At 37.5% G+C, this 26,119-nt stretch overlaps 1 protein-coding gene across 3 annotated transcripts in view; it reads left to right on the top strand.

Moving 5' to 3' along the window:
* The window catches only part of PALS1 (protein associated with LIN7 1, MAGUK p55 family member), a 56,549-nt gene that overhangs the window by 16,955 nt on the left and 13,475 nt on the right, over nucleotides 1-26,119 (top strand). For 2 of the 3 annotated variants that reach the window (XM_071558111.1, XM_071558110.1), the window contains exons 2-6: nucleotides 10,923-11,435; nucleotides 17,702-17,910; nucleotides 23,063-23,140; nucleotides 23,842-23,988; nucleotides 24,642-24,803. In XM_071558111.1, coding sequence (XP_071414212.1) covers nucleotides 11,069-11,435; nucleotides 17,702-17,910; nucleotides 23,063-23,140; nucleotides 23,842-23,988; nucleotides 24,642-24,803 — 963 coding nt within the window. In that variant the 5' untranslated portion in view covers nucleotides 10,923-11,068. Of the gene's footprint in view, nucleotides 1-4,044; nucleotides 4,065-10,922; nucleotides 11,436-17,701; nucleotides 17,911-23,062; nucleotides 23,141-23,841; nucleotides 23,989-24,641; nucleotides 24,804-26,119 lie in introns of those variants that run through there. The other variant, XM_071558112.1, reaches the window with a different exon arrangement.

A 26,119-nucleotide genomic window follows, 5' to 3' on the forward strand; every position in this document is an offset into this window, starting at 1 on the left:
GTATTGCTCTGTACATTTTTTGGAATGTATTCTTAATGTTTAGTGCCCTTTTCTATAATACCTATGCAATTTACTCGGTGGTGAAATGCAAAGGTATTCTGCTTTCATCAGTTGAAGGTGTTCTTACCTCTATTCCCATTTTCCTCTGAAATTGCTGAGTTCTGACATTAGCAGCAGGAGAAAAACTTTGTTCTAGAGGAGCTTCCTTATCTTGCATCCATTAGATTTGAATTCAACTTAATTTTTATGCACGCGTATTTCAGTTCAAAGGACATCCAAGTGACTTATCTCTTTTCTACTTGTTTCAGGTGTAAGACAATAAAATGCATGAAAGGTAAAGCAAGGACAAGGCAGAGAATTTTGAGCTTGTACATAAAACTGGGAAGATTGATTGGCTGTTTCTGGATTATGATTCCCATTTCCTCTTGCTGTTACTGTTTTCTTTATTACAGTGGGTAGTAGTAGGTGATAGGAGTTTATGTAACTAATTTTAGTTGTCAGACACTTTATAAAGTTCTAATGATGCAGCAAAATTCATGTTTGGGGTTTGGTGGTTTTGTTTTTCTTATGAGTTATTGTGTACTTGCTAATACAAGCCAGTGTAAAGTACTGGTTAACACACATTTCATTTTTTATCCATTTCACTGGCACAGAATATTAAAGATGACTGAGAATTTTTTTTTATAAGAAACAAATTTCAGTTTTCAGCTCACAATTTGGTGATAGGAAGAAGGCTTTAAAGATGCTACCAAAGAAAGAAAAAGTTTTAAACAGAGTTCATAATGCCATTGTTTGAAGAGTAATCTTCATCTTGATTAGTGTAAGAATTGACAGGAAGTACTTCCTCAAGTTCAAATGATGTGTTGGAAATTCATTACAATAAAAGATTCACTCTGTGATCTTAGGCAAAGAAAGGTTTCAACTGAATTCCACTTTGCTGAGTGTTGCACCTTTGTTCCTTAGCATGATTTGAGAGTTCTGAGGAGGGACTGAGATCACATCACTTGCCAGTGTTTTCCCTGACTTGCACAGTGATGTTTAGTGTATTAGTTCAACAGCTCAAGTGATCACATGGTTTTCTGGATGGGATTATTGCACTGCTACATACTGAAAAAAAATTACCTGCCTTCACATAAAAAGGAGTCTTGCATTCCTGTGAATTTATCACAAATTTCTAATATTTTCTTAATAAAAAGAACATGTGCTTGAGCAAGGTTTCAGAAACTGAATGTGCTTTCTTTGATTTAGTGAAAGAGCTCTGCGACCACAGTGCTTGTGTTCTTGAATTCAGTTTGCAGAAGTGAATTTATTTCTGTCCGGATTTTATCTTAATTTGTGTAAGATTACTAAGATTAGTCCCAAGAGTCCACTTTGATTTAATAGAAAAGAAAGAGGCTGTTTTTATAAGGTACAGAAGGTCTCTATAATGTTATGTCTTTATAGCCTTATGAAGCTTTCTCATGCATTTTTATTATAAACTCTAGTAATGTAGGGTTTTTTGCTTGTTTTGTTTTTTGTTTGTTTTGGTTTTTGCTTTGATATTTTGTGGGGGTTTTGTGGATTTCATTTGTGCTTTTTAGGATGAAAAGAACCAGTAGCTGTTTATGAGATTTTTTGGAAAGTGAGGGAAGGTGGATGAATTCACAGAATATGGTTCCATGAGGTGTGGTCCCATTTGGAGTTGTCTCCACTGCTGGCGCGAGGAGTTTCTACTTGTCTCTGTCCTCACCTCTTCACCCTCCTGATCTCAACCTCTTGCTCCGAATCCTTGTGCCAGTCTTGTCACCTTTCACATTATTATGATCCGTTTCAGCGTGCTAATTTGACCAAAACCAACCAACAGAAAGTATTTTATGACATTCTGCAATCTTGTAGAATGAAAATGACTTAGTGAAAGATTTGACAGGCTTCGAAGCCATCAGAGAAGGCATTGGCTGTACAGCCCAAAATGGAGAGGGTGAGGGAGCAGTCATGAGCAAGAGTTAGGAGATGTCAAGTCTTGGGCAGCAGCAAACTAGCACAGCTTCACAGTCCAAGGGATCACACTGACAGTCCCTTTTTTGTGTCTTGTCATAAATTCATGCACTGTGAATTCTGTTTGGAACGATGCAGAAGTAGGACACACTTGAAAGCCTTGTCAGCTTTGTTCTGTTCTAGCAGTCAGAGTTAGCTGTGCACAAACATGAATTTTGTGAGTTCCCTGAAGAAATTACTGAAATGTTTGCAAATATTATGTGACCGACACAGTGTAAAGAAACTATAGCACTGCAAATTCTGAACAGTTGTTTCAGTCTGCAAAATTCTGAGTTCTGACTTTGCTACTTGTCTTCTCAGCAGTGGGAAGCATCCGGCAGATTTCATGGGCACAGATTCAGTTAAGCATAATCCTTATCTGTTACCAGCCGGTCCTTTGGTGGATATATTTGCCATAGTTATCCATTCAACTTACCCTGACTGAGGATGGTTTCCTTCTTCTGTAGTAGCAAGGGCTTCTGTCATCTTTGCCTAACAGGACATCTCATCACAGTAGTAATATTGAAATGGGTATCATAGAAAAAAATTGACCTGCATGGCTAGTATGCCTTTCTTACGGTGTCAGCCAGAAAAATCAACTACAGATTATGTTAAATAGATAGAGAAAATCTATGGGAATTACACCCATGAAGAGAAAATACTTCAGAAGGAAAATTTTTAAATATATGCAGCAACTTTTTAGGGATTTGCTCAATGAAACAGTCACCACGATTTCAGATGAGTTCAGGAAATAAAAGCTTGTGACATCAGAGACCTGAGTAGCTAAAATAGTTTGTGGTCTGGGATTTTCTTCCCTATAAATAACTAGGGAAGAGCTCAAATGGAATATGGTTGTTCTGAGTTTGTGGTACATAAGTGACTGTGAGTTCTGTGAAGTGCAGAGATCATCACTTGTACAGTTTTGTGATTTATGTTCTGTTTTTCAGAATGTCACTCTCTAGTAGTGTCAACTTATTTTCGTGGCAAGAAAAAAAAGTCAGAAGATCGCTGTCCCCTCCCCTCCCACACACCTCTGAATAACATAGTGGCAGGGCTATCAGGTTAAATCGTTATGGATAATTTAAAAACCCCTTAAACATCCCTGCCAACACACATTCAGTTAATATTGCAGTTAACAGAGCTGGAAAGAGCCTGAGGAGGATGGCCACATGAAAGCAGCCAGCACAGGGATCTTTGTTACAGAATGTTGGGAGACCTTGCTGGTTTGAACCTGCAAAGCCTATAGCTCGTAAAATCTTCATCCCTATATGCTCTCTGAAGACTGTTGAATTAGATAGCTAATACTTTGGTGGGTTTGCATGAAAGCTTTAGAGGAATAGCTGTATTCCCATTTTCTTTAGGTGATGTTTCTAAATGTGTTTATTGAATTCAGACGGTAATGGAATCTTAAAACATAGGTAAGGAAGAAATTTATCTTCCCTTACAATATTGTAAATATGACTTAAAGATACCTTGCTGTGGAGGACTAAACTTATGACATTTTGTGTGAATTTAAATGCTAGATGAGATGTAAATTCTGGAACATTGTATTTTCAATTTAATTTGGGATTAGTAAATTTAGTTTTGGTTCAGTCACCTCTTTGAAGTGAAAGTGTCATACACATACTAACTAGTACCATGAATGTTTACTATTAGTATTATGTTTTACATAGTGAAGCAGTGGCGAGCATTGGCATTAAAAATAACATGCTAAAAATATGGAGATTAAAATGAGACCAAGGTGCGAGAGCCTGAGCAAACAAGGATACCATTTGAAGGGGGTAGGGGAATCTTTTTAGAGAACTAAAACAGCAGCAGTATTTTTAATTTCAGAGAGAATATAACCGTTTAAAGTGAGGACAGACATATTTACTTTTAAGACAAAGAAATTGAAGTCTTAACTCTGAATAAGTGATAAGAAATGACTGTCTTGTTATCAAGGTTCTGGCTGACTTGTGAGACCTGTTAACAATCCCTGGAATTCTAGGAATTTCTTGGCTCTTCATTTGTTATGCTTGAAGATTTCTAAACAGTTACAGTAACTGCTAGAGGTAATTCCTTTTTTTCTTTCACTGTTCTATCATCTTCTCTTTGCAACCTGTAGACATCCATGTTATCCAGTCATATCTACGTGTAAAATAAATGTTTCTTGTCACGGGGATTGTTGTTGCTAACGACTTGATTAGATGTGGGTGTTCAGATGTCTGCATGGTTGTAGCCTGTTAATCTGAGCCTGGGCGGGATGCTGGGGTGATGGATCTGTGTGCTGGTTTGTGGTGCTGTGGATGTCGGACCATTTAATGAGCTGCAGCACTGGATGTTTCTGTGAACTCCTTTTTGAAACAGCTTTGTTCTTTTTTTCTCAGGTTTTCGTTAATAGTTTCAGAGACTGCCCTCTGCTGTGCTCCCCACCACACTTTAGGGCTGGTCAGCACATAAGTGTTCAACTACGTCAGGGCTTTATTGAGTAAACAGTTGGCAAAATATGAACAGAACCTAAATACTGTCACTGAATTGTAAAATGTGCTTAAATGACCTCGGCAAGAATCTTTGAAGTTTTTCTGTCTGGCTGTGATATTTAGCAATAAGCTTCTCAAAGCCTGCTCAGGTTTGTTTCTTTTGTCATTCCCTCTCATCCTGACTGAAACTTTATCTCCCTTCCTGTCTCTTTTTCATCTCGTCTAAAAAGCAGAAATTAATGATCATGTGTAAGTGGTTGTGTATATTTAAAGCAAAGGGAATTAATGAGGTGTTTATTCTTAGCATTTTCAACAATTGTTTTTAATCCCAGTCAACTCTGGAAGCTTTTTAATTGTTCACGTAATTGGGGAAAAAGCATTGATTAATGCAGTAGAAAGTGAGGTTTGTTATGACTAAAGAAAACTGCTCATGGAGTGGTTCTGTTTGACTGTGCTGTGACTTTTCACTGATTTAAGGAGCTCACTGTTGCAATACTAACCAGGGAGGGTTCCTGCTAATAGAGCAAAAGCAACATGTGTGTTTCAGAGAGAGGTTGGCAAGAATTTAAATAAGCTTTAATTGTTCCTCCCTCTTCAGATGACTGCTGTAAGGGTGTCTTGCATCTGTGTTACTGCAGAGTTGCAGTTGCTGTGGAGAGGTCAAAGGGATGTGGGTGTTGACTTCTCCTATTGATTCACGTTTTTTGTGGAAAACACTTTGTTCATATCTGGTTTGTACAGAGTAGCCCTGTGTCTTTTGAAGTTGATAGTGTAGACTGGCCAGTTCTTCAGCTGTAAATTTTTTGATTGGTGCCACTGCATTAACAGAACCGGATAAAATTAAATGTCTGAAGAGAATGCAGTCACTGCATGTGATACCCACGTGATACAAAAATGTGCTTGTAATTTCCCAGGTTTGCATGTTGAATAATTTGTTTTTGCAACTTATAAAATTGGAAGCTAACCTTAAAATTTCAGTTTTAGTTTCATCAATTTCTCTGTGCTTTAATGTTGAAATTTAACATTGTTACTTATTTTCTATAAATGCAATTTAGGAAGTGCTAAGAATGAGAAGTGCATCAGTTTTGAGGGGTGAGCCCTTTTTGCTGTTGATCCACATATCTTGCACATTAAAGTGAGCATGGAATGTTAAAACCTCTTGGCATGTCTGAAAGCCCTTTGAAATTCACACATTGTACTGAGTTACTGTGCTTGGCAGGTGTTATAATGAACTCTGTTCTGAAATTACTAGAACTAAGAGACAGCTGGATACTAAAGGAAGAGATTTCTTCCAACACCAAGTCTATGCTAGAACATCTAATTACAGAAAAGAGCAATCTAAATAATATCAGCAGACTGAACACAACAAACTGCACAAGTCACATTCTTGATTGTTCTAAAAAGCTAGTGTGAAGATAGTTGTTTTTTCTATTACAGATTTCTTTTTTTTAATTAAAGGAAATAAGTGTCAAGTTGTCATAGTTTTGGGAACTTTTACTTGTTTTTAGAAAAACATCAAGCTGCTCCAGTCGATACCAGTTATTTCAGGTACTATTAAGCTCCACAGGAAATATCTGTGAAGTATTTTCTGACATAAAATCCAGTCTTTAACTTTCATCAAGCAGTGGTTAATTTTTTGCTGTTTAATATGTTTTGTGCTTTGTTTTTCTTTGTGTAATTGGCTTCCAAGTCTCTTAATTTTGCACATTCACTTAAAGAAAAAATTCATCACTGAAGAAAAAATAGTGCATAGGAAACGATGCAAGGGAAGCTGGGAATTGGGTTTTTTTCCTACATTGAGCTTCCATTTGTGGAAGTGTTTTACTTTGTTATTTTGTGATTTTTATGACTTTGGTTTTGCTTCCTTAGAAATCTGAAGTACTGAGTAAAAATACAAGAAGACACACCATTATGTAAGGCATTAATAATACATGGCAGAGATCTAGCATAATTTTGTGCTGTATTTTATTAGTAATTCAGTAATATCAGGAAACATCTTGTATGTGATTTTAATCTAATGTCTAAGTCACTTCAGCAGCCAAGAATTCCAATTGTTTTTAATTAATGTTTTAATATACTGTCTGTTGAAGTATATGACTTTAAGCCGATGATAAATCTTTTGCACTGTGCTGATGTTAAATATATATTTCTTGTGTTTATATAAATTACAGTTGTAGGTTGGACTTTTATGCCCTCATCTGTTTCAAACCTAATGAAATTCAGTTGGAGGTAAGCACTGAACTTCCTTGCAGTCATTCAGAATTTGTATCTTTAATGAATTTTATATAGGGAACTATCAGGTCTAATCATACTTGTAGCACTGAAAGAATTTTAAACACCATCAAAATGTAACATAAAACCTCAGCCTCCAGAAAACATCATTTTTGCTCTTTGGAAGTTGCTGAAGCAAAACAAATGTAATTTTACTGTACAGAATGTAGTTGTAAAAACAATTAGAATTGCTAAGCACACCAGCCACAGTCCCCAGGAAGCAAGTGGAAATGAGAACCACCTTACAGCTCTCCTGTTGCTGTCCCTGTCCGTGTGTGTTCTATCCCAGCCTCCACCTGGCACACCAGGGGGATCACATTTATACGCGTTTGTTCTTCAGCAGAGCTTTGGGGGGCTGTGCTTTGTTTTGTGTGTTCAGAGTGTTTAAAAGATGATAGAAGCCTGACATGGTTAGGGGTCAGCATGAGGAATGATTGGTGGCGTGTAAAATAGAGTGGGTTTGATTTGCTTCTTTAATTTTGCTGTTTTGAACTTGCAGCAGAAATATAGTTTGTGTGGTGTTCATAATTACTTCACAGGTAGAATCTTGTATGATGCCTTGTGGTGATCAGAGTGACTGAAGTCCTTTCTCAACATCTGTGCTAACATGACCAGTTTATAGAAACCCTCCTTCGCAGGCCAAAAGTAAAAGTAGTCTGTGAAGAAGAGACTTTCACATACACTTCCAGGACTGTGCTGGTAGGACTTATGATATGAAGTTGGACAGACAGAGTCATAGATCTGCTTTATTTGGAAAGCTCTACATGTCATGTGGAAACACTGAGATTCCCTGACTAGATACCAGCAGTTCAAAGGAAGATGGTCAAAGCCACAATTTAACCCCATTAAACTTAAAACAACCAAACTCCGTGCAACAAAGGCTTGTACTTACCTAAAAAGTATAGAAACTGTTACTACCAGGTGGAAAGGAAGTCTCTTAATTATGAATGTTCTTTTATAGATTGTACATATGAATTAGTAAAAATTAGTATTATTGAATATGTCTGGAAATTTTCTTCCATAGCTCTTAGTATTAATTTGGCAAAATAAGCTTCTCTTGGGCTGAAAAGCTGTTTAATTGGGTAATTCACAACTTGCAGAGAACAGACTTGGTATAACTACCTGTCCTTACTGTTACTATCATAGAATTTTTAAAATTGCAAAAGAAAATTTGAGAAACAAAAGCCAAGAGAACAGTTTCTGAGATAATTCATCATAAGATTTTGATGCCATCATTATTACTTAGGATAAAATTTTCTGTTCCTGGTGCCTGCCTTAAGCTGAGTCTTAGTCTCAGCTACACTACACCTAAATTTGAGGACCAAGTTAATACTTAATCATTGTCATATTTTACATTTTACATCCTCAGGATCATTGTAGAGAGGGACTTAGAGCTGATCTGAATATTTTTCCTTACGTGCTTATTTAATTTGTTGCAACTGGGCAGAAGCATTTTCCCCAAACTGTTGGAGATGAGGATTTGTGATGTCTGACACAGACTTGGGACAACAGGAGGAGTGGGCTTAGGCTTGGAAGGGGTCCCCATTATCAGAAGTTCTTTGATTAAAGGAAGTTGTTCAGCATTCCAGACTTGGAACATGACTGTGATTTTATGGACTGCCAACTAGTTATATCTGGGGGTCTGGTTGACTCAGATCTTAAATACTGACAGCAAGCAGCTGTTATCCCAGGCCACTTAAATGTGTTGGTTACCCTGTTCCAAGAATTCATATACCCTTTGTGTCTTGCATGCAGCTTCAACTGAAAATGTAAGCAATGTTACTAAAGTTGCCTTTTAATATTTACTGCAGACTATTTTTGTTTCTGTGGTCTTCAGTGCTTACTACTAAGCTAAAGAGATTTAAAATCTAATTCTATAAACAAATAAATGAAGTTTTGGTATGTCCTTTTTTAGCTGGTACTTTTACATTTGATGGAGAAGATACAGCTAATCTCAATGTAAATATTTTTGATCAGTTATTAAATATTTGCCATCAACTTAATTTTCTGGTGATTCTTTCTGATTAAGATTCTTTAGTGAGTGTGACATTGTTTAGCTTACACATGATTGAGTATAAAGCTGGATTTTACTTCTTGCATATCCTCAGATACTGGCTTTGACTTCTTCAGTGCTAATTAAATGGATGTTATTCTTGCCTCAGATTGTTTCAGCACCTGTTGGTTGTGCTGTATAGACTGAGGAATGTGAGTTTTTGTTCAGCTTGTCAGAGTTGAAAAGAAATGAGTGTCACTTTGAAAAGTCTCAGTCTTCAGACAAGCTATGACCAACACAATGTGCTTGAAAAGGAGTTTGAATTAATTTTCCACCCACAGTTAAATTAGTGCTCTTTGCAATTTTATGGTACCTAATGAGACTTCCTTTTTGGGGATTGGTATTTCTGTACAGTGCAGTTGGCTTTTCAGAAGGGGAAGTGTGACTTTTCCAGGATCATTTCGTTAAATTGTTATCTGCCTTTCTCTGAATTTCAGAGACTGTTTTCTTAATGTGCTGCTTTATATAACCCTGTCTGAATGCTAACTTGGTGGTTCTCTGAAAAGCTGTATTTTTTAAATTGGACACTATCTGAAAGCTTTACAGGCACCAAATAATTGTGAGGTCCATGCAGAGCTGGCCCCAGTGCCGTGCATCGTTTGATTGGCTCCTTGTTGCGTGTTCTCTTCTGAATGTGGAAGTGTTGAGCATTGAATGTTGGGCACATCAGTGCAGTGCAATTAAGTGTCTTTTAAGGGCCAAAAAAGGATTTTTACTCCCACAGAAATGTTTTGATTTAATGTCTTTGAAGATTTTAGTAATAACTATTTTAGTAGTGGCTGGACAGCGGACAAATACAGGAAATTGTTTCATTGTTGCCGTACGTCTCTGTGTGCTCCTCCTCAGGAAAATTAGAAGCTGTACATGTTTAGAATTGCAAGCTGTCAGAAACTTGTGTAGGAGTTTCTATTGATGCTCCTCCAAAACATTACTAGAGATATTTAATTTTCAGCTTAATTACAACGTAAGCATCTTTCTCTTCCTCCTCTAAACACAAATATTTGATTTAAGAAAGTTGGTGGGTTTTAGGGGTTTTATGTGTCTTGGTGCTTCCAGTGTATCCAATGCGTAATAAAACTTTGAGATATTTTCTAGTATTTCCTTTCAGTAAATAAATTTAAAAAAGGATTAAAAGGAATTTGAAAATTTAAGTATATTGCTAGTACAGTACCTAACTATTTATTAATTGCATGATGTTTCAGTTGGACAGATTGAGGATAATGTATCACTGCCTTTGTGATACAGAAAGGTAATGTGGTATAAAACACACTGTTATCTGTATCATATTCAAGAGCTGAGTAGTTACATTTATCAGGACACTTCAGCTCTTTAGCCTGAATCATCAGGAATAAGAAACCAGATTAAGATGGATGGAGTATAGTGGAATGTGACTACTTGACTGTAGAAATTAGTTATTATTCTCTGTTGAATGTATACATCTGTACACCCACACAAGGATTTTTACTCTTGTATTTAAGCCTTCCTACTTTAATGCATACCTGTAGGAAGTATTAAGAGCAGCTGCTAACAAGAACTGTCCAGCCCTTATCCCAGGACTACTTGTGTAAGTGCAGTTCTGGATACCTGAGATAGTCTCTTTTGGAAGAACTCTGTGCCAGACCTGTCTGCTCTGAACCTGGGCAGCAAAGTTTACATAAAAATGCCTCAATTTATGAACAATAAATGCAAATGTCTTTATTTATGTTTAACATCCTAAACTTCTTAAGAATATGTTGTTTACAACAATTTTTTCATATTTAGTGTTTGTAGGATTGTAAGCATGGTTTGTGTTAGAATTTTTAAGAGTGAAAGAATAAATTCAGACTGGGTGAGAACTCTTAAGAAAACTGCTGATTTGCAGTTGTGTTAAGTGCAGAATCGCCACTGCTTTCACTGGGGAACGTGAGAGACTTTAATATTAGTTTGAACAGTGCTCCTTTTCTAACACTGGCACACAACGTTTACTAAAATGTGTGAAAAAGATTTGAGGATTATGTGGTTCTTAGCAGGGGAGGAAGCACTATGTAAATGTGAACGAAAGTTCCATTGTCCTGATGCCTGGGGACCTTAAGTGTTTTCTTATTAATGCAGTTACTCATTAACTTGTTTTGAATATCTTTCATTAGATTTTCCTCCTCGATGTTTCTCGAGCATCTTGTGATGGAAAGGAAACATTTCTGAATTTATAATGGATTTCACACAACATTATAACGAACACTGGCCAAACAGCAGCATTTCTGTTTGAAGAGCATAAGCATAATTCCAAATAATCATGACAACTTCTCATATGAATGGACATATCACAGAAGATTCTGACAATGAGACCAAAAACGTGGATCTGGTGTCTCCTGAGGAACCTCAGAAGCACAGAGAGATGGCTGTGGACTGCCCTGGGGATCTGGGCTCCAGGATGATGCCCATGCGGCGGAGCGCTCAACTGGAGCGAATCCGGCAGCAACAGGAGGACATACGGCGCAGACGAGAAGAGGAGGGAAAGAAGCAAGAACTGGACCTTACTGCTTCCATGAGGCTAAAGAAACTAGCACAAATTCCTCCTAAAACTGGTATAGATAATCCAATATTTGACACAGAAGAAGGAATTGTTTTGGAGAGTCCTCATTACACTGTGAAGACAGTAGGTAGGTAAAATACAGTGAGTGGGCTAATGAAGTAAGTATTTAATTGGTATTAATGTTCTTTTAGGCCACTGAAAACCTAATTCAGCTAATTTTTCCTATACAGATTTAAAGTCTAGTCCTTCGGATTTCTGGTGGTTTGGGTTTTTTTATTTAATCAAACATCAGACTATTTGCCTCAGGAAATGGCTTTTCAAAGCAAACTGATGCATTTGGGAAACAGTTAAGTATCCTGTAGATAACTAATGAATTCAGTTGATGTCTTTGTGCTCTTAAGGCTGGGGAAAACCATGCAAGTGATACCCAATTTTATGATGTTTCGTGGACCACAGACCAGAATAAGCAATGGATAAACACAGACTGTCATTTAAAATAAAAATGGAAAAGGTTTTGATATTTTAAAGAGAAACATGCTGGTGTTTGTTTCTCACTCTGTCTTGCATTGTCAATTGTCATCTCATATAAATGTCCCACCAATACTTCTCTTACAGTTGGTAATGAACATCTGCTTACCTTGGGCTTAGCCATTGATGAAAATGTAATGTCAATAATTTTTTAAAAAGTAGATGCAGAAACTTTTGCTTTCATAACTGTCATTGTTTTAACTGTGCTTGTGTAGAAAAAGTTTCTAACCTTTCTTCCTCAAACATTAGTTATCTATTTAAATAAAATGTGTTGTGTCCCTGGAGCAAAAAAGAGGCATTCGAAGTTTGTAGGAGTCCAGTTCAGATTTCCAAATCTATACCTGTTCAGAGATTCAGACTGCTTTAAAAAGGCAGCTCTTCTTTGGGGCTGCACTAGAGATTCTTGCTGGGTTTTTTTCCTATTGGCTGGCAGTTGAGAACACAGAGTGACAAATAGCTATGAAATTGCCAATTTACTATTTTTTTACTTCATCTATTTGTGTGCCCAAGCAACATTTCTGCTAAAGACATGTCTCAGCTTCATAACCTCTGGTAATCCTTCCTGTACAAATCCCTCTGTAGGAAAATTTAGATTGAAAGGGTCATCAGGAAGTCATCCTGTTCAACCTCCTGTGGAAAGCGTGGTCAGTTACAAACAAGGCAGGTGTACCTTGTTTAAGTGCACAGTTTGTCAGGTTCTGTCTGAGAGATCTCTTTGTGAGAAGCAAATTCTGTCCTTAACTTTATGAAGTGTTAGGTATCCCATTGTGAAATTCTCTTCTTAGAGGGAGCAGGAAGCAGAAGATGCAAAGATGGGCATCAAACTGTAGAAGTGACTTCAGTTGGGGCTTGCTTAGCCACAGTGGCCAAAAGCTTTAAGACTTACTACTGGAGGAATTGGAAATTGGAACTGCAGAAGAGAGGAAAGAGTAACTTGGAATTAGAATGCTGGGGCTTGGTTTCATGGCTGATATGCTGAGAACTTGAAGGAAGGGCTAGGTGAAAACCAGTGGGCAGAACAGGTAGGCATGGAAGCTGGTAGGGAGGAAAAAGGAGTAATGTGTATGTGTCTGACACGCTTGAGAACCAGTAAGGAGCTGCAGGAGACTGAAGCTATTTGAACAGGAGAGATAATGGTTAAGAAATAACTAGGATGGAAGGCAGGTTTTAAAATGTTTCAGTGAGGAGTTATAAAGGGGAAGCTGAGGGATCATCAGAGAAAGTATTTGTGAAGAGCTGGAAGGAAGAAACTAGTTTGGCTCAGCAAGAACTGAAGGGGGGAGATTGGTGTGAATGGAAGCTGGTATTCTGTGAATACTTAATGTAAGAAGAGAAACACCAAAAACTGGAAACAAGAAGGATACAGAGGTGTGTATGTGAAAAGAGGAAAATTAGGAAATAGTTATAAGATGGGTCTTGAAGAAGAATGACTAGGTGACTTTGCCCACGAAAACAAACTCTACTTTTTGAATCAAAGTTTGGGTCTTGTCATTGTTTGGATTGGGCAGACTTAAGATTCAAGAAGAGAGGATGTATAGTTTAGCACTCCCATGAGCCAGCAGTGTGCCCTGGTGGCCAGGAAGGCCAGTGGTGTCCTGGGGTGCATCAGGAAGGGCATTGTTAGCATGTCAAGGGAGGTGATCCTGCCCCTCTGCTCAGCCCTGGTGAGGCCTCACCTGGAGTGCTGTGTCTGGTTCTGGATTCTTCAGTACAAGAGACAGGGAGCTCCTGGAGCAGGTCCACTGGAGGGCAACAAAGATGATCAAGGGACTGGAGCATCTCTTATGATGAAAGGCTGAGGAATCTGGGTCTGCTCTGCCTTGAGAAGAGGTGACTGAGAGGGGACCTCGTCAAGGTCTGTCACTATCTGAAGGGAGGGTGACAAGGGGATGGATCCAGGCTCTGCTTGTTGGTGCCAAGCAATAGGACAAGAGGCAACAGGCAGAAACTGATGCACAGAAGGTTTGTTCCTCTGTGTGTGTGTTAATCCATAGAGCTTCTGAAAGTGTGTCTGTTAAGTAAGAATATTGACTGTATCTCTGTATTTGTAGTTTTGAAAACATTTTGCAAGTGCCATTGTCCAGTTTGAGAGATCTTTGCCAAGTCTTTAATGTTTTCATCATAAAACAAAGCAGACTTGATTAAACAAATCAGATTTTATTTATAAAAATAAAACAGGACACTTAATCAAAAGAATTTTAAAGGGCATGTTTGTTATCAAAACAGTATATGGTTTAGACTGCTGGTCTCAATGGCAGTAACATTCACTGCACTTAGAACATGTGCATATAAGTATTTAACTGGCTTTTTACAGCAGTTTGTTTCTGTAAAATGCTTTTTGTTTGCTACAGTTCATTCAGATAATTTAGTTAATTGAGTAACTGACATTTCATGGAATAAAGCTTTTCTGACTCAAGTGAATTTCTTTTTTAGGGGAAAAGGCTATTTTTTGCTTTTATACCTTGGTCAAAATATATTGTAAATAAATTTTCAGAAATACTGTTTTACACAAAGCTACTTTTCTTAGCCCTGTGACTCAGTTTATATTTGGAGCATTAAAGTGCTGGCACCAGCACCCAGAGTAGTCTAGAGATCTATAAAATAGCTTGGGAATGCAGATATTGGTGCTGACATATAATAAAGCCTAGCTGCTTAAGCTTGCTGTTCTTAACTTTTTGTTTAAGGTGATAAACAACATCTGTTTTCTTTTCTTCATTTTTCTAATCAAGTTAAAGATGATTAATCATTAAACATGTTAAGCTGTGACTGCGGGCCCTCCCCTACAGTTGCATACTTTTGCTCTGGCAGTCTTTTGATTAATGTGTGTATTGCACAGTGCTCAGACACATTCCAGCCATTTCATAGACTAATGGAAAAAAGGCTGCAGCACTTCTTGTGAAAGGAGACTTGACAAAAATCAGTATTTGATTGCTAATTGATCTGCGATTAAAAAATGGACTTGTTCTACTAAAGAACCCTGACTTTTCTGTGAGTAAATGCAGATGTGAGTCTTTTACTGAGCCTTTTTTCCTCAAGGCAGCTTTTAAATAGGAAAGATCTAGAGATGGAGTCTTTTGTTACCTGGTTGTTTTTTTTTAATTACTGTTATTTTAGAAATACCACAGCCAACAAAAAAAGAAAACCAAATTCTGCACCAAAATCTAATCTGTGTTCTCGAATTTAGAAACAGGAACCTAGAGAGAATTAGGTGTGCATAAAGCCAGATTTGTATGTGGTTTTGTGTGTATGGCTTTTTGTTAAACAAGTGATTAGGAAATTGATAGCTATCTTTTGAGGAATATTTAAGTTCACTCCTTTCAAGTATTGTTTCTCCTTTATAATTGTGATGAAGAGGATATTATTTGTCTGCTGTTTTGAGATGAGGTTGGAAGTCACTTGGTATAAGGCTTTGGCATTCAGCAGATGAAGCCTCACTGTAGAAGGGAATTGTACAGGGAGGAGAGTACTGTGATAGTTTGTAGGAAAGGGCAACACAGAAGGAACTAGCAAAGTGCTGAAAAGAGAATATGCAAGGGCACCTAGGAACAGTATGTCTTTGTTAGAGAGTAATATGTCTGTCTTTCTGTATGAATTTATATCTTATATATCAGAAAGAATTGTGTATGTATGTGTTTGAATTTTCAGATATATAAGGGAGGGGAGACAATTCAGAAATAATGGAATAAAATGATCAGTGCATAGGAGGAGTTAGAAAAAATCAGGTTCTCTAGCACCTCACTGCTTTTTGAATCCAACAGCAATGAAAAATAGCAAGAACTTTGAGTTGGTTATGTTTTTTAATTAAGCAGGAATCAGTAGGAGCTATACAATAACATCTCTTTTACACAGTTTTTGTTTCTTAATGCTTGAAAATAGTGCACTTCCTCAGACTTGAGAGAATGAGCTGCAGAGATGCTTCAGTTCTTCGCACACTCCACTAGATGAGAATTTTGCCTGCTGACAAGCCCATTTAGCAAATATTCTCACTTGTAGAGTATTCTTTATCCTTCTCCCCAAAGGGCACTTCTCCCCATGTGACAGGCAGTTTGCTGTATGCCGTTTCCTAGTGAGGCATTGGCTGCCTTAATTAGTGTTGTGAGCTGTGCTGAATTTCCCCAGTGGAATATCCTGCACAGCCACTATCCGAGCTTTCTGTGCAATCCCTGCCCTTTGTTTCCTTGGTGCTTACAGGAAGAAGCCCTTGACCTTTGGTGGGTAGGATGATTTTAGTGTGTGTGAAATGGTTTTGGAGGCATTTTTATTACTTTTGTTGTCCTTCAGACAGTAAAGAGCAGTAGCTCTGGCTTGTTTGTTTCTTTTTATAATACAGAAGAGTAGCTTGCAAACTCATATATGTAGGTATAGTTTATAGAAAGTTAAAGCCATTAGACTTATTTGAAATGCATATTTTATTAGGCTTTATGATTTTCATATGCCCATTTATCAACTATTTTTCCTCTTGTGCTCAACAATTTTGAGTCTCGGTTTGTGTTCTGCTGAATTTGAGGTTAAAAATATGTAAGGGAAACTTCTTGACAGAAGTATTCATGTTAGTTAACTGTATCTGTGATGATTTTTTCATGTAAAAAGCAACTTAGCTGATATCTTGATAGGGTTCCTAATTTTATTAGTTCATAATGAATAAATGAAGGTTGCTAAAACTTAAATCATTCTCAAAGCTGATATTTTGTTATTAATGAGGGACATGGACCTCAGTATCAGCTGAGGGTTTAAAAATTTAAGATTTTCTTTGTTGTACATTTTTTAAAAATACCAGGATTCAAAAGTTCAAGCTTTCTTGCATTTATTAAAATATAAGTCAGCTGACTAGCCTCTTCCAGCTGAATAGCTTTTTTTCAGATAATGTGTGAAAACATGTACATTATTTCAGGCTCAAAACATCCACTGTTTTTTTTTGTCTGCTTGAGGATTTTTCCCCTGGGTTTGATTCATTCTCCTTGTATTAGGTAGTTTCTCAAGTACTTAGTATTCAGAACTGACATACTTTGTGGAAATTTGGATTGTTTTAAAAAAAATATAAAACTCTTTGTAAAGCACCTGTAAAGTATCAGATCAATTTTTGAAATTCAGGAATGTAGTACCTGTGTAGGTTTCTGCAAACAGGTAGAAACTGGTTATTCAAATGTGACATATTAAAATATGTTAAAATATTTTATTACCCAAGCAGAACTCATACTCTAGATAAAAGATTTGGAGTTTTTTCTGATGTAGGTAACTGTCAAAACTTGTAGATGTTCATAGATGATATTTTTTCATGCTTTTTATTTAAATATGCTAAGACTGAGCATAATTTTAAGTTTATAAATTGAGTGTAGTTTACTTATCAAACACTCATTCTACAGGCAAGCAATATGTAGTTGAGACACATATATATCTGCCATATGTGGCAGATGCACGTGGAGAGGTGGATCAAAGTATCAGTGAATATTCAGTGCATCAAGATTAGCTTATCAAAGTGGTTATTTTCATGTTGCACTTTATCTCTTTCACATTTAGCTGTACCTGCGCTGCAGTTATGGGATCCTTCACATACAAGCAATATCTTTTGGGGAAGAACTGCTCCTGCAATAGGAATTTAAATATGAGCACTGTATCAGCTTTTTTCTCTCTTCTCTTACTGATTTAGCATTTTTTGATTGGTTTTTTTTCTGCTTTTTAAATTCAATTACATTCTGCTACAAAACATTAGAGTGAATAATGGACCACTAATAAACTTGCATACATCACTACTGATCTAAAAACTGAACGGCAAAAGCAAATTGGTATAAATCTTAATATGAACATTACTTAATTATTAATCTTGTTAACTCATATCTTATTTGTATTTTGTTATTTCTTACCTAGAAGTGGAAGAACTGTTAACTTCTCTTAAGCATATCCAGCACATTTTGGTAGACCCTCAGAGCCAAGAAGATATTTCGCTCATTTTGCAGCTTGTTCAAAATAATGATTTTCAGAATGCATTTAAGATACACAATGCTGTTACAGTGCACATGAACAAAGCCAGCCCTCCATATCCTCTCATCTGCAATGCACACGAGCTAGCACAAGAGGTATGTACAGTATGCACCCCTGTGATATATATGAAACCTGTAATCATAGCTACTGTTGAAATATGTACTTGTCAAGCTTGTCTGAGTTACTGAACGTTGAATAGGAAAGGAATTATAATTGTCACTGATTGCCGTGTCCGGTTTTTCCAGATTTACAAACAGTAACCAGAAAAATATTTTGGGATAATGACTCATTTTTAGCATGGTTAGATATGGAGCAGAAAAGATACTGTGTTTAAACATAGGAGAAGGGAGCAGTTGTGAAAACGTAACTCTCTTACCATCAGTACCCTATTTCAAGCATTCAGGTATTGGGTTACAGTTCTCTCTGTGACTTCCCTCTGAACTGAGCCACGGCTCTTAGATTGGGAGGCATCTCTGAAAATACAACCACACTGGAAACAAGCATTCTGCTTTAAAAGTGAGCAACAGATCCCTTAATACTTAATTTCAGTGTTTTCATTACTGGTATAATGGTCAGATTACACATAATTATTTGTCTGACAGATGCAAACTCTTTTATAAGATCTGATGGTTTTTAGAAATTGCTGAAATGTTCTGCGGGGTTTCTCGGTAACATTAGTCACCATTTTTCATGGCCTGGTTCATGTGTACATTGCAGTGAAGTGTGGCCACATCTTAAATTAATATATATATATATGTCTGTTAACTTTAAACTAGGTAGCTTCAATACCAGCATCAGTGCAAGTCTAGCACAGCAGTTCAGCAAAACCAGAACTAGGGGCTGGGCAAAGGCTCCAGCATTTAGCACTCAGTGAACAAAACTGGCTCAGGCACATTGTTTGGAGTATTTCAGTGTGGCAGCAGGTTATGGACATTGGTGGGGGTTTGGTTTTGCCTGTTTGTTTTAGTATCTGGTTTTCTTTCTGCCTGAAGCATTTTTTTCAACAGCTTTTTCCACTCCTCTTCCTTTTTCTAGACTTTAACCTTGTAAGTCAACAGTATTGTAGTAAGCTTGAAGTTCTTTTGCAGAAGAAATTGCTGATTCTTGAGGGACATAATTTAAATGCTATCTAAAGGTGCATGTGCTGATTAAACTGCAGTTTATGATTTTCCTGTTTGGGTTTGTCAGTAAGACTGTGCCAAAACCAGGTGGGAGTATTTTAGGTATGAGCTTTCCTCTGTCTTACTCATCAGCCTGTAGGCTGCTTCAGAATCCTCACTAGGCTTCTTCAGTGTCTGTGAGTCTGAACCAACCTTTCCAGTTAACTTCTGGTTTTAAACTACTTCCCCAAACATCCACTTTACATAGGCCCAGTTTGGGACTTCATTCAAGACAAGCCAGAAGTATTTTACCTCCTTTTATAATATAGGATGTTACAGATTTAACTTCTAAGAAAGCTGTTTTTCCCCTTCATGAATATGGTGTCCTTTTATTTATTACTTAATAGAAGTTTGCAAGAAGAAAATATGCCTCGTAAAACTCTAGGTCTGTTTGCAAATTTCACATTCCTCCCCTTTTTTCGCTACCTCTTACCTTCCCAACATATTCTTCTCTTTTTTTCAGGTGATTTGGTAAATCCTTAAATGAGAAGGTGGTGCAAAGCCAGTTTTGTGTCTCTTACCTGTCCATGAAGAAGGTTAAGATAAAAGAAAATATTTCATTAATCCAAAATTTTTAAACCAATGCAATTTCATCATCACCCACAAGACTATTACATAAAAGGCAAACATATCATTATGCTCATTTTGATTCATCTCCCATCCCTGTCTTGTCCAGCTGTGAAGTTCCTGAAAAGTTAATATTTTGCATATGTCTGTTCCCATTTTCGGATGTAATCTAGTTTGTCAGTGATTCACCTTCTCATGTATTTAAGTGACTTGTATTTTGCAATAAGTTAAATTAACATCCTAAAATGATAGAGCCAGAAATTCAGGACAAACATTTCTGTCTGACAGAAGCGTCTCAAGAGGAACACCTTGAGGCCTTCAATTCACATCTTTCTATATTTTCTTGTCTTGCCTGAATAGAAGATCTTGGGTTTTCAGATCTTTTACTCATTTTGGAAAAGCTTCTGTATTTCTTATGGTAGCAGTATGGGAGGAAATGATTTCTGCTGTAGAAAAAGTTGATGGTGCTTGTGTTTTGTTTTTTGGAGGGTTGTTGTTGTTTATGGGGGTTTTTTTAACCCTGGTAATGTGTCTCATCTTGCTTGCTCAAATTTTTTCTTACTCTGATTTTTGGTTGTCTTTTTCCATCCCTAAGCACAGGCATGAGAAGCTCCCCCAGAAAGCAGTTCATGCACTTACTTCAGGGTGTTTTTGAAAAGACACTTGCACAAGCCTGGATTTAAGATACTGATAACATCTTGATGGTAAAGCCACAAGACATTACAAGAAAGAAAAATAGCAGATACATCCTGACATTAATTTTAGATGGCAGATAGTGCTGGTGTGCATATTTTAGTGCACAGGTCATCAGTGACAGTGTGTAACTCTGAAACTGTTTTGGAGTGTGTGCCCTAATTTAAAACTACAGACATGTTTTGGTTTTGAGGCTTTATACTGTGGAAGAGCTCTAACAGGCAAGGGCAGTTCCTCACTCTATAAAAAAAAGGTAAAAATTAATACTAGTTAAAGTACTTTGTAATTTTTTAATTTTCTAGTCCTCTTTAGAAAGTACTTAAAATTAGTAGTACACCTGTACTGTTAACGTTTCCCACCAACTCTAATAACCAGACACAAACAGCTCAGAAGTTTTCCCCTTTTTTGTGTGTGTTTTTTTTCTTTTTTTTATGAAACTTTAATTGAATTTAAAAGGTGGAATGAAGCACTTGAACCTAAGGAATTTATTTGAGAAAGCTTATCTTCATGTAATGGGGTGTACTCCAAGTCTTAAATAAAAATAGCCAGTAAACATCAAGTGTAATTAAATTGATTTTAAATCCATTTAAACTTGACCAAGATGGGGGCAAGGATTATGGGAACATGGTTTGAATCTTGACCTTGTAAGAATATTTGATGCAGCATTCAGGACAGTGTATAATTTTTGGCCAGTAACAGCATGTAGCAGATACTTTAAAGGCGTTCTTGCTATTAGATATACTCAATAGGCTCCATTTATAAGGCTATATTTCTAAATGTTTCGGATTTGTTACTCTTTGCTTCTGCGAATTTGGGCAAATAAACCAAATCAGTACTGTTGAGGGGATACACTGGAAGCTTGTAACTTCTGGTGTAGATATATTCCATCTGACAGTCTTGGTCGCCTGAGAGTAAACAGCAGGATTTTGTAGCTGCAGTTGAATTCTGATTATTTAATATCACTCCAGGACATGCCTCTAGACTGTGGTATGAATAAGGAAAACAACATGATAGCTTTGGAGGGGCTGCTTGAACTAAAGTGAACATAATTAACAATAAAAACAGAATAAAAACTGAAGAGTTAAGAAAATACAATTATTGCCACATATTTGGTGTGGATTGCCTATGCTCTGTGTAGTCTATTGCTTCTGGAACAACAGCCTACTTCAAATTTCTTAGTCTGATAAAGCTGTGGGATTCATTACCATGTGTTGCAAAGGACCCTGACATGCAGCAGTACTGGTGTGATAAGTGTTTTATTTGGTAGCTTGAAGCTTTCTTGCCACTTCATTAAGTAAACAAATAAGAGATGTATCTTTCTCTTAAAGGAGTAGGGAGCTATTAAAGTTTTGAATAATCACATTATTCAAAGCAGAAATTCAGCTTTGAATAGAGGATGTTCACTGTAAACAGAATAACTGGTTGGACCAGGTTGCTTTCTTTTCCACTGTCAAGTCCCCAGCCTCTGACCTGGCATTCAGAAGGTTGTCTTTCTTGCAGGACTTCCAGGTTGCTCTCTGAGTAGGTTTTCCTGTGAAAAGGTCATAAAGATTGGATAAACAGGGTTTTAAAGCTTCTTGTGGTTTCTTCAAGAAAGGAATTCAAAGCCCCTTGAAAGTAAGAGATCTTAAATAAATCTCTGTGAGAAAGTCTTTTGTATAGAAGAATCTTTTTTCTTTACACAGGAGAACTTGTTAATGAAATATGTCTTCGACAGTGCTCTATCTGTTTTGACACCCTAAATTCAGTCTAAGCCAGGCGGAATAGTTTCCTGGCTAATTCAGAGCTGTGACTAAAATCAGGCTTCTGTGAAGCTGAATTCTTTCTGTTGGCTATGGTTTTAAAGAAATCACTTAAAAAAATTACTTAATTCTGTCTTCTTGTTTGGCTCTTCTATGCTACAGTACATTTGTTCACCATGAGACATGCTCTAGGGATGTCAGAAGGAAGAGTTTTGGAGGTTACACCAGGTTTATTGCTAAGCATGTGAACTTGTTCTATGTGGCAGTGTTTGGTTGGCAATGTGAGGATCTTGCTCCATCAGAGCAGTTCATTTAGAGGCTTCTAGGAGAATTAAAAATTATCTTGACTGTTTTTATTGTTGTCATCTGGCAGCATCCAAGAGAGTTGTTGTCATTTCTGTAAATAATTCCTCCTAGAACAGAGGCTTTCCAGACCTTTAGGTATTGTTAGACAATACAAAAAGCTTAATTATTTTCTCTTGGAAACCTTTGGTTTCTTGATTCTCTGATGAAACCAGGTTTTCAGGGAGGGGCCTTTTGAGGTTTTGATGTGTGCTTCCTGAAACAGGAGCTCCGGATGCTTTGCAAAACCTGTCTTGGAATCTCTGGCCTTGATGTTGATGGAAATAGTTTGCATAATAAGGATATTGTAGTCCGCTTTTAGGGAAGAGGAAGGCTAGTCACGTAAGCAAGAAATTGCTGCAATTTAAAAGTCCAGCATATTCACATAATGCACTTCATTGTGACTGATTTCACTAACATGAAATCACTAACTTTCTAGAGTTTAATTTTTTTTATGTGCATCTTAGTGAAGTGTGAGCTCATTGCCAGTCTCTGGTATTGACAAATCTGTGTGATGTACTGAGTACCAGCTTAGATTTGGTAGATAATTACTGAGGCAAGATGTGCTGGATTAGTCCTGTGGTCTCATTGCATGTTTTCCTGTTGTGTTCCAGTATAAGTTCAATCCACAGCCAGTGTAAGTAAACTGAGTAATGGCAAGCAGGGGGTTGTGCTTGAGTAGAGGGGAAAGGCTGATAAATGACTGGGTAGATTAAGAGTTTTACTACTTGATTTCTTTCTAGGTACAAAGTGTTTTGAAACCCAGCCACCATAAGGATGGGCAGGAGCTTAATGCTTTGCTGAATGCCCCTCACATGCAGGTAAAACAAAATGAAACTTCTAATCTAATGGATGTATCTCTTGATGGTGTTTTCATTTGCAAAAAATAGGTTATACTCTCTTGGGCTGACTGTGCAAGGATGGATTTTATTCCTCAACTCTCATTTTTCTAGAATGAGGAGTTTCCAATTTTCAGAAACTAATGGGTATTTCTTGTGAATTGTAGCTCATGATTGTATTCAGCCTTGCTACAGTCTACAAGTATTCCAGGGTAATTTACACATAAACAATGTAGCAGCTGATCAGTAGGGACAGGGCAACACTGCTTTGCTTATGTGTTTTTACCTTTAACAGTTGTTTCATAGGGTGAATAACGGGAATTTTATGCTGGAGTGGTGATGTAAAGGTAGTTTTCACCACAAAACTTACTGTGTCTGAGTTTGAAGTCACATGCACAGTAAACTGGTGTCTGAGGGGTTTTAGTACAGGGAAGCTAGAAGTACCATCACAGTTCTGTTCAAAATTGTTTTTTTTATTATTTTCCAATCTGAAAGGAAAGTTTTGAAAAGCAGTAGGTGCCACATAACTGTGATAAATTATTTTTTAATTGCTTGAGCAAGTTTGTAATATTCTGTAACCTGCAGAGACTGTTGAAATTGCAGAATATTGTTGAACTCTACTCTTTTGTTTACATATCAAGTGTGACATTTTCTGTAACTGAGCTGATTTTGTTTAACACTAGGCACTTTTACTGGCTCATGATAAAGTTGCAGAACAAGAAATGCAACCAGAGCCTGTGACAGATGAAAAAATTTATGAGAATGTTGGCATGTATGGAGGGGAGACGGTTAAAATAGTTCGCATTGAGAAAGCTCGGGATATTCCATTGGTAAGTACTGGTGCTCACTAAGCTGTATGTAAAGGAAGTCAGCTTCTTTTGTCCATTTCAGGTTGCTGTGAAACTTTTGGAATTTGAAAATGAAGGTGGTGTTTAATATGTAAAAACTCGCCCTTCCTTCCCTCCAAAGTGACAAACAGTCACAGACGGTAGACCTGTGTTTAACTCAGTTTAGCAGTAGCCATACAAACATGTAAAATCCATGTGACTTCTGTCAGCTTGGATTTGGACAGATCTCCTTGACGTGAGTCACTATCCCAAGCTTGGCTGAAGGGGAGCTTAGAGCCTTGTGCCAACCAGGTGTGGGTTTTTAGGTTGGTTGGCTTCTAGTTTTGGTTTTGTTTTGTTTTGTTTTTTAGTGGTTATCATCTTCTATTTGCATCTTTAAAATGAGTGTATCCTTAGGACTATGTTTCTGAAATAAAATAATGAATGTTGTGACATGGAGCAATTAAATGCTTTGGTCTTTAATGTAGCTGGAAGGAGTTAAGCAGTGGGTTTTGGTCTGGAGCACTGGGTATATGCATCTGAGCTGTTACTTGCATTCTTTTCTGCATAGTTCCTTGACAGGCTTGGAGTGTACATAATAGATGGCTTTGAGTTTCACATATGTAATAAATTCAGAATGTGTTGCTACTACACAGGGTGCTACTGTTCGCAATGAAATGGATTCTGTTATCATTAGTCGAATAGTCAAAGGAGGTGCTGCAGAGAAGAGTGGGCTGTTACATGAAGGGGATGAAGTTCTGGAGATCAATGGCATTGAGATTCGTGGAAAAGATGTCAATGAAGTTTTTGACTTGCTGGTGAGTTGGAACACTTGTTGTTTTCTGTGCAGTAAATATTCATTTCATAAGTCTAAAGCCTGTTCGCTCTGCTTGTTGTGTTACTCATAATTTAGCTTCAAAAGTACATTCAGTCTGGGGGTTGGTGTTTATACATGAAGGGTCATTTCAAGTGTTCTTTACGATGCATAAGATGATATTGATAAACGTAAGGACAGTTATCTGCAAAAATGAAGCCTACAAATTTGGAAGAATCAAGCTATTACCTTTAGACTTAACTTCTAATGATTTCTAAAACAACCTTTGTTTAGCTCTGAAAAGCCATGATTTTTCATCTTTGTCTCTGGTTGAAGCCACAGTTAATAAATGTGTGGCTGTGTGATTGTGACAGTGTGTGGCTGGGATGGAGGTGATTTTCTTCATAGCGGCTTTTATGATACTTTGTTTTAGGCTGGTTTTAGACTGAAGCAGTGTTGATAATGCACCAGGGTTTGAGCTATTGCTGAAGAGTGCTTGCACACTGTCAAGGCCTTCTCTGCTTCTCAGTCTATGCCCTGCCTGCAAGTAGGCTGGGGTGAGTGCGAGGTTGGGAGGGGACAGAGCTGGGACACCTGACCCGAATTGACCACAGGGATGAGTTTTGCCATGTAGCATCATACAGAGCGGTAAAAATTGGGTGGCAAGTGATTGCTTTTGCAGTACTTGTTGGGGTGGAATTTTTCCCCTTCATTTATTAAACTGTCTTTCCCTTGACCCATGAGGATTTTTTCTTGCATTTGGTCATGTGATTCTCTGTCCTGCCCTGAAGTTTCTGGCCAGACTGGACTTAACCCACCACAAATTGTGTCACATGGGACCTTTACATTACTAGACTTCTTACTCTTTCCCTCCTAATAAAAGCCCTTTTGTCTAGCAGTTTACTAACATAGACATTTTTCTGTTTATTACACCATTCATGACAAGATTATACTTCACTTCAAAAGCAGCTAGGCAAAAAATCCATCAGGAACTGGTAAATGCAGAGATACTCACTCTCAAAAAGGCCCTGTGAGACTGAATGTCAAAAGATGGCAATTACCAGTATTTTCTGTTGCCCAGTTGCACTTGTTCTACACTTTTTAGCAGCAGTTAAATGCCTCCCTGACATCTGATCCCGTCAGATCTCGGAAGCTAAGCAGGGTCAGCCCCGGATTAGTACTTGGATGGGAGACCTCCTGGGAAATGCCGGGGGCTGTAGGTTCTAGTCCTGAGGAACTTCACTGGCACTGTCCAAGCTCGCTCAGCCGTGGCAGATGAACCTGAGGAGTTAAAGGGTGGGGCCAGTTCTGTGCACGCTG

Source organism: Pithys albifrons, chromosome 6, assembly GCF_047495875.1.
Source record: "Pithys albifrons albifrons isolate INPA30051 chromosome 6, PitAlb_v1, whole genome shotgun sequence".
Taxonomy (NCBI): Eukaryota; Metazoa; Chordata; class Aves; order Passeriformes; family Thamnophilidae; genus Pithys; species Pithys albifrons.